At 41.0% G+C, this 9,468-nt stretch overlaps 1 protein-coding gene across 1 annotated transcript; it reads left to right on the plus strand.

Annotated features, from left to right (window-relative positions):
* The first annotated feature begins 5,608 nt into the window (after positions 1-5,608).
* On the plus strand, positions 5,609-7,809 carry LOC145445490 (uncharacterized). The gene is made up of 3 exons (XM_080323676.1): positions 5,609-5,995; positions 6,067-6,257; positions 6,734-7,809. The coding sequence occupies exons 1-3, from the start codon at positions 5,778-5,780 to the stop codon at positions 7,060-7,062; spliced, it is 738 nt and encodes a 245-aa protein (XP_080179802.1). The 5' UTR covers positions 5,609-5,777; the 3' UTR covers positions 7,063-7,809.
* The last annotated feature ends 1,659 nt before the right edge of the window (positions 7,810-9,468 follow it).

A 9,468-nucleotide genomic window follows, 5' to 3' on the forward strand; every position in this document is an offset into this window, starting at 1 on the left:
CTTTAATTAACATTTACGAAGTAAAAACCAGATGAAAATGACGTTATTCGTTCGTACATACGACCCGGCTACCTGTACCAAATACGTGAAGGTGGGATACCTTTGGCATGTATAGGACTGAGGTATGTTCAATCGTCAAATATATATTTCAGCCTCCTATTTCCCACCTCTGCTCAGCCGTTTTTTACCGCAAACTTCACAAAAGCTACAAACCGGCGGGGGTGACCTTCAGTAGTAAGGAGGATTGGCCCATGGATCTATGGGGGCTTTGCGGGCAAGGAAGATCGTGATGAAAATTACCAAAATCGCTTATAGAAGTGTTTTATGTACTAAACTATCATTTGGAACTGCGCAAAACAAGTTTCCAAAAAATGCCCAAATCTGAACAACCCTATTGTTCGTGGGTTCGCCCTTTCAGCTTCGAAAGAAGTCACTGCACGATACCCCCAGAACAGGCAACGAACACCTTGAGAACAGCGGAAGTGCGATATCTGTGATTTTTCTACTGCAGTGATTTTAGTATTTGATTATTCAACAATACGATACGCTGAATGTGAAATAATGAAGCTCTGTACATACAGGAAGCTCCACAAATACAAAATTGATAAGCTTTTCTTTTTGTGTAATAAATTCCAGCTGACTGGTGCGAATTAAATTGTTTTTCAAAAAAAGTGTGAATGGAGCTCACAAAGGTTGAAAAGCACTGGTCTACGGTATTGTCTTGCTCTACCCAGAGTCTCCATAATAGTATTGAGAATATACATTGACATTATTGCAAGCTGCAATGACATCGAGAAGTTGTGCCGTTACATCGTGTGAAGTCAAAGGGAATGAAGCATCGCATGCTCTTCATAAAATTTCACAACTATCTTAAGTTCGTCCTCTGCGAGACTGCCTAATCGCGTCGAGCAAGTGCGACCATGAAGTCATCGTGCCATGTAACGGGTTAAGAAATGACCCGGAGCCGCGACAGCTGCAGCCGGATGTGTTTCTGGAAATTTCAATAAATGGCAGCTCCATTACGGTGGCGTTCTGAAGAAAATGGCTGCGGCCAAAAAATTTATTTCGTTTTGCCCATCAATTTGAGACCACATCATTTTTTGAGTGCAGTGCCCCTTTAAGATTTGTCGCAAAGCGTTTGAAGGTAGCTATCGACGAGTGGGCGTGCCAGCGACCATAGAACGGCAACAAAACTAGTAATCACGAAATCGCGGCTCTCGATTGGCTAATCGGCTATGCTTCAATGATCACGACGGTGGTGGCTTGCTGATTAGTTGTTAAAGGAGTCTGCTAACGGCGTTGATTCTGTAAACGCATTGTAGGTTGGTTGGCAGATAATGACTTAAGATTAATTTAGGACATGTTGAGTTACTGAAGACATGACGATGAACAACCAACAGCTGCTTCACATAAACTTTTAAGGCATGACTGATGGCTTATTGTGAAGGAAACCGCCATAGCCTACACGTCTGTTTTGACCGAGGAAAGCACAGAACACGCAGAGAAATATTGCAAAGGCGCTTATGCAAGTGGCGAACGAATTGCTCGTTTCAGAAGGGATGCATCATCATGGAACACAAATATAAAGCTTAACAATGACACTACTTTGTTTGATCTTATTAGACTCCTGTCGTGGTGTAGAATTGAAATCTTGAATGCTCTAAGGATTGGCTGAATCAGCCCTTATGTTGGGGACTTATTAGACTTTTACAAGACTTTTACAGTTAAATCAATTCACTCTTAAGTGCTGTCAAAGTCGTCAATGATGCCGCAGAAAGAGGTGTAAAGGTAACTGGTAAGCACACACTACGCAGCAGAGATGAGCATGGAGTAGGATTAGGTTTTGAAAAAACAGGATTTGTGAAATTTTGTCGGATTTGGATTAGACATTTTTTCAGAACGGATTTGGATTGGATTTACCTATTTTCTGGGAGATTGAAATGTCGTGTGGCGAATAGCGACAAACTTTATGCAGATCAGTTATTAATGTAATAATGGTTACTATTAATGTAATAATGGTTACTAAGTTATCTTGAATCAAGTGAATCGTTGGTTTTGAAAGAAAATTTCCGAATCCCTCCATTGCATAAATTAGTATTTTTTCTGAATTTCCAGTTGGAATCGGATTGGGATTGGACATGGACTTGAATATGAAAAAGTAATGGATTAGGATTTGGATTGGAAGGTTCGGATTTCGATTGGATTAGGACATAAAAATTTCAAATCGGCTCATCTCTGCTACGCAGGTATGACCGGCAAGAAGACTGTTTGCTGGTATATCTTAGCATGTCCTGAATGAATCTTGAATCATTACCAGCTGCAACACTACAAAGCTGGAATCAAACCAGACATGGACATAAAACGAGCCAAAAATACATTGAAGCGGTGCGATAGGTACACTTCTTCGGGGTTTCAATATATAAGCTATTTGTTCGGCCCATATAACAGCTTCTGAGCAGATAAGATTTTGTGCGTCATCCATCTGACATATGGTGTGCTGCACCAGTTTGCAATGACTAATATACTTTACCTACGCCCTGAAAAGTAGGAGCACTACCGTAATTGCAACCATATCTGACTAGGTATTTCTCGGATATATATTTAGTTCTAAAAGTGCACAATCATTCGCCGTTTCTCCTCTGTCATGCCTGCAAAAGCTATACAAGCAAACTGTCTTTTTAATGGTCATACCGGCATAGTCTGTGCTTACCTTTACACATCCGCGGCATCATTGCCAACTTTGAAAGCACTTACGAGTGAATTCGTTTTGCTGTGAGAATGTAATATGTCCCCAGCATAAACGGCTGATTCAGCCAATCCTTAGAGCATTCAAGACTTCAAATATATACCACGACAGGAGTATAATAAGATCTAACAAAGTAGTGTCATTGTTAAGCTTTATATTTGTGTTCAGTGATGATGCATCCCTTCTGAAACGAGCAATTCGTTCGTCACTTGTAAAAGCGCCTTTGCAATATTTCTCCGCGTGTTCTGTGCCTTCCTCGGTCAAAGCAGACGTGTAGGCGACAGAGATGAGCGGATTTGGAATTTCCATGTCCTAATCCAATCCAAATCCGAATCTTCAAGTCCAAATCCTAATCCATAACTTTTTCATATTCATGTCCATGTCCAATCCTAATCCGATTCCAACTGGAAATTCAGAAAAAATGCGAATTTATGCAAGGGAGGGATTGGAGAATTTTCTTTCACAACCAACGATTGCCTTGATTCAAGATAACCTAGTAACCATAAGTACATTTATAACTGATATGAATGAAGTTTGTGGCCATTCGCCACACGACATATCAATCTCCCAGAAAATAGGTCAATCCAATCCAAATCCTATTCCGTTCAGAAAAAAATCTTTAATCCTAATCCAATCCAAATCCGACAAAATTTCACAAATCCTGTGTTTTCAAATCCTAATCCTAATCCATGCTCATCTCTGGTAGGCTACGGCGGTTTCCTTCACAATAAGCCAGTCATGCCTTGAAAGTTTATGTGAAGCAGCTGTTGTTTGTTCATCGTCATGTATTTAGTAACTCAACATGTCCTAAATTAATTTTAAGTCATTATCTGCCAACCAACCTACAATGCGCTTACAGAATCACCGCCGTTAGCAGACTCCTTTAACAACTAATCAGCAATCAACCACCGTCGTGATCATTGAAGCATAGCCGATTAGCCAATCGAGAGCCGCGATTTCTTGTTGCAGTTCTATGGTCGCTGGCACGCCCACTCGTCGATAGCTACCTTCAAACGCTTTGCGACAAATCTTAACGACATTTCTGTGAGCTTATTCCAGGCTCATTATTGTTTTTTATCACTAATCTATAGATTGAGACATTGATACCCATCATTTTTAAGATTTTCCAAATTTTTGACAACCCTACTATTCAACCTTTCCCTGTGATTTTCGCACAAGATCACACTGCCCTATAGCAAGTCACGCGACAAAATATAGTAAACATACGTTTGTATAGTATATTGAACGTAACCGCTTTTTGAATGCAATACGAATACGACATGTAGGGAAGGCAAGAAATCGAACACGTAGGCTTAGTAGCGAAATAAGTTGGGAAATAAAATGGAATGGTTGCAAGTTGACAATGGACAAATATGAAACTGGTGTATAAATAGGAGTGGCCAAACGCCAAAGTACGCATTGCTATACTAACGCTCCCACTACTCACATTTCTACTCAACTGCAAGTAGAAGTATAATACGGTAGGTGTCAAATGTACTAATGCTTATATAAGTAGACCTACAAATTAGACCTGGTCGAGGTATCACATACCTGTTATTAGTAAAGCGTTGAAGCTCCTTCCAAATTTCAGGATGTATCTGCGCGACAACGCAAAACGACTCATGACACATTCAATAGAGAAAATTCACAAGATATCCATACCATGATACAAGGGACCTGAAGTTATGATAATCGAGCAAACCAATTCAAGAATGACTTTCTGCTTTCTTCATGTTCAAGTGAATAAAGCGAGTAGTTTGTCGTCAAATACTACTAAGCAGAAGTGGAAATAGTCCTAAAACATAACCATTGAAGTAGTGGAAGTTGACAGACATACTCGAGTAGACCGAAAAAGAGGAACAACTTCGTTACTGACCAACTCGGGTTTCATCAAACAACAGTTCGGATCACTGCGTGGATGCCATGTGTTCGAGATGTCGCGCTTCTCTTCCCCGATCACTGCAATGTCATCTGCATTCCGCATCGCGTTCTTTTTTGGGTTTTACGTGGTTTCGATTCTCCACACTCAACCTGTCACACCACCGATCACGTTGCTGCAGAAGTCCGCTTCTTAAACTAGGGATGACGGAGCACACTCTCAATGGTGGGTCGCAGGTCTTGCTCTTTCATGAGCATCCACTTGACAAGATGCTTGAACGTATTCGTCAGATCCTCTCGGTGAAACTGAACTTTACAACGGACGATTTCCTCCCGGTCTTCGAACGGGTATCGATCCTCTACCATGACGTACAACAAGATACCAAGTGACCAGGCATCTAAACGTCGGCCGGTATAAGATCCCACAAGGAACCATTCCGGTGGATAGTACAATGGGGTACCCGCAAATTCGAAATGTTCTGTTTTCTGTAAGGCATTGACATCACTCGAATCATGACATGGCTAAAGCCTTAACAATAAAATGACTTCACATATGGGCCCGTATTCAAGAAACCTCACTCAGTGCTCAAACTCACTTTGCGTCAAAATTGCGTAACAATTGGTATTCAGAGAACGCAACTCAAGAATGAGTTTGAGCACGGCTAGAGTCGAACTTCGCGATCTGTCGAGCTCGACTTCGAGCTGTTTGGTATTCAGAGACGATGCGCGGTAGCTGGCGAGCTGAGAATTTGTCAGTCGAGTGCGCGTTTTCCGAGTCGAGCCGGGGGCAGTCTCAAGGCTTTACTCCAACGCGTTGCACTGACTTTTCTGGTAGTATGCTGCGGGATGATGGGCTGTGCACATATATTAATCGGAATTATGATCTTAATGGTAAACTATACCGGTATAGAACATTGTAAAGTTCACAGAGTTTGATCATTTTCATGTAATATTTGGATTTAATAAGCTGTATAATAGTGTACTGTATAGCAATGAAATGGTAGTTGTGAAGTATGGCAATGATGTGGTAGTATTCATAAAAGCCTTGCTTTTTCGCAGTTTCCTTGATGTGTCTGCCGCATGATAATGTTCAGGTAAAGCAGACTATAATGTTGGATTTCAACAGAAACATTTTTCCAGTTGCAGTTACAGTATGTCAAAATTAAGGTTTAGTTTGGCTGACAAGAGCCGTGTTATGACTCTTGTAAGCGCAAAGCTGGATGTACTTGAGGATAAAATAAATGATGGAAATTCTATCCAAAGGAAAAATGCTGCATGGGAAGATCTTGCCGTTCAATACAATTCCTTCCCGGATGCTCAAAAGGTATCATCCAAGCAGCTTAAAAAATGTTGGAATAACATGAAGGCGAGGTAAGATTTTTGATGAAATTCTAGGAATATGCCGAGGCCAGTTCTAATGCGTAGCGTATGCATTTCAACAGATCGAAAGAAGATATAACAGAGGAACGTGCCCACCTGGCTGCAACTGGCGGAGGTCCTCCAACCAAGGCAGTACCAGAGATGTCACAGATGATCCATAGCATGATACCGGAACAATTCGAGCCACTCCAGAATGATTTTGATTCTCACCAAGTGATGTTTGTGGACGTTTCCGTAGCATCGACATCTTCAGGTACGGTATTCCATAATAATGGACACTTCATTGATAAAAGCACCATATCAAGCAATGATTCCCACTATTAGTAGTCAACGGTATTCGCTGTTGATATTTGAGCATTGCTGACTCTGGTTATGTAGGTTTTGCTGCGTGTTGGGTTACCGCTTTGCTGCGACTCCTGTACATACCAAATTTGTGCCATACCTCCAAAATCGCTCTGTATAATAACTGTAAAACCTTATATTCGCAAACCCGAAAGCTAATACTGACCAGAATTAGCACTGCGCATTGATTGATAGTCATGAGGACCATAGCCAGTCAATGGTGATCAGGGTCTGGGGCATATCCACGATGTGATGTTGACATCGATATTGTTTATTAATAATGACTAACATTCTGAGCAGAGCTTTATAATTATATATAAGTTATTTAGAATTTATACGCATTTGCTATGCAATGAGTGCTTTCTCTATCATATATCCCAATTTCAGATGTAAGTTTCACGACTGCAACTCTGGCTTCAAGGCCGGTGGTGAAAGAAATGGAAAAGACAGAGATGCCAAGAAAGAAACCAAAAAGAGCTGAAGTTAACAACTTCATATCGGATGCCATGCTCTTGGAGCATGAGCTGAAAGTGGAAAAGATTAAATTGGAAATTGACTGCTTGCAACAGCAAATGCTCTTAGTAGAGAAGCAGCAGTCCGTTGCTGATCTGCAGTCATTACTTGTGACCAAGCAGCTGTTGATAGCAGATGCAAGGCAAAAGCTTGAAGGCTTGCCTTCACCAGACCCACTAGAAACTGGTCTACCTACTTTATAAAAGCTTTCAATTAAGATTCATTGCTTCTGCTTGCAGCACCGTGATGCAAATATTTTTTGTGCTATTCCCATTTACCTGCGCATTATTGATGTTACTATGCTTGTACTTGCAGCAATGTAACATGAATGCTTTCCTTGTGCCATACCCATTTAACTGTGAAATATTGATAGTTACTATGCTTGTACTTGCAGCAATGTGACACGAATGCTTTGCTTGTGCCATACCCATTTAACTGTGGAATATTGATAGTTACTATGCTTGTACTTGCAGCAATGTGACATGAATGCTTTCCTTGTGCCATACCCATTTAGCTGTGGAATATTGATAGTTACTATGCTTGTACTTGCAGCAATGTGACATGAATGCTTTTCTTGTGCATACCGTTAAACTGTGGATTATTATTGATAGTTACTATACTTGTACTTGCAGCAATGTGACGCAAATACTCTTTTTGGCTATTCCTTTTTACCTGCACCTTATTGATGTTGCCATGCTTGTATTTGCAGCAATGTGACATGAATGCTTCTCTTGTGTCATACCCATTTAACCTTGCATTATTGATAGTTACTATGCCTCTAATTGCAGCACCGTGACATCAATACGTTTCTTTTGCTATGCCCGTTTAACTGCATAAGCCTTGACTTGCAACACCGCACCGTGATATTTATGCTTTTTTCGCTATGCTCATGTAACCGTGGATTATTGATAGTTACTGTTCCACTTCTTTTCTTTCTACACTGTACCATTTCGTTCCATACAAGTGATATCGCAGTTTCTTTATTTGTGATAACAAATTAAATTTCATTCGTAAAGTGGGTTTCTACGATCCGTCGTCTCCGAGCTAGGCCTGTCAGGGAGCCTCGTACATATCTCGGTGCCTCTACAACTTCTTGTGGGATGACACGGACATCTGGTTGATGATGCACCTAAATTTGAAGGGAGTTGAACGCTTGATATTAAAAAAATCGAAAAATATATTACCTGTGCTTTCTGGCATAGTTGTATAACACTGCTGTTAACATCAATCACAGTCATTGATGTGTCGCCGTAGACCCAGCGATAAGCAGGGGAACACCCTCTTCCACACTCCAAAAGTCCTCTATAGTTGTTCTGGAGGATATTAGAACCTTGTTCAGCAGCTGTTTGTCGTAAAATCGTGTGGCCTCATTGGCTGCGACTTCACCTTGTGGGAATTTGATGTATGCTGAAGCTGAGCTTTTATGAGCTATGGCAATACTGTCCAGCTTCACCAATCCACCAACCAACGGTGAGCTGGGAGACATGTTCCAGTTCCCCAACAATAGCTTGAAAGCTTCCTGTGGCGTAAAAGCGCAAAACAAGGAACTTCAACAACGGGGGCAGGGGCAGGCCTTTGTTGGATGGGCTGGTAAGGTCATGTAGGATCTCCATAATCCACTAACACCGGCTTTCGTAAGCCTATAGCGATCAGAACACAGTTCCTCAGTGATGTATTCCACTGGATTATCAAAATCTGTAAGGTACTTCCGTACTTGCTGCAGCCTGTTTCCATTCACTTGCATGTAATATTCTAACATATCTATGTCAATAGCTATTTTATCTGGAAGGAATGAAACACGTACCGTATACCTATCTGCCAATATGGAATCGGTGTCTCGTGCACACCAAAGATTTTACTAACTGTCCTCACAGTGTGATACTGCACACCAAATATATTACGCTAAACGTACCTGGATTCCAACCCGGCATCTTAACAGTTCATACCGAGCGAGCGCACAGCGCACAGTTGCGAATGATGCCAGGCGTGTCGAGTAAGACTCGAAACTGAGCAAAGCTAGAAAATGTCTTTGAATACCAAGGAGCTACTCCGATGGAGTTGAACTCCGCCTTTACTCCGTCGAGCAAGCATTGAGTTTGAGTTCGAGGCGTCTCTTTGAATACGGGCCATTGACTCGGGCTACTTTATAAGAAGACGTGGAATGACCTGACCACTGTCTTGTGACAAATTTGGAATTCAAATCATCAAAAATTCATCATCACAAAGCATTTTGAATCTCTGAGTCGTACTGAAAATGAACATGTCATCAGTACGAATCGTTTACCTAATATAATTCATTTCCATTTACGTTTTAGATATATCTATGATTCCATTAGCAGAGATATCGATAATCTTATACCGTCATTGGAAATGCTAGATACTTGAAAGTTAATCCAGTGCCAGGGTTCTATAAATTATATTCCCATTATCTGGGGTACGGAAGGGTAACAAAGACTGGTATCATCAGCGCTAAATGGTTACACTGTATAATCAAATGGTATATGTATGTCGTGGTACTTACCTTTAACAAAGTTCCACATCCGAAATCAATTAATTTGGCCTCATTGGTACCCAGATTGAGCAAAACATTTTCCAGCTTGATGTCGCGA

Source organism: Botryllus schlosseri, chromosome 8, assembly GCF_051294905.1.
Source record: "Botryllus schlosseri isolate E-star chromosome 8, Bs_hap1, whole genome shotgun sequence".
Lineage (NCBI taxonomy): Eukaryota > Metazoa > Chordata > Ascidiacea > Stolidobranchia > Styelidae > Botryllus > Botryllus schlosseri.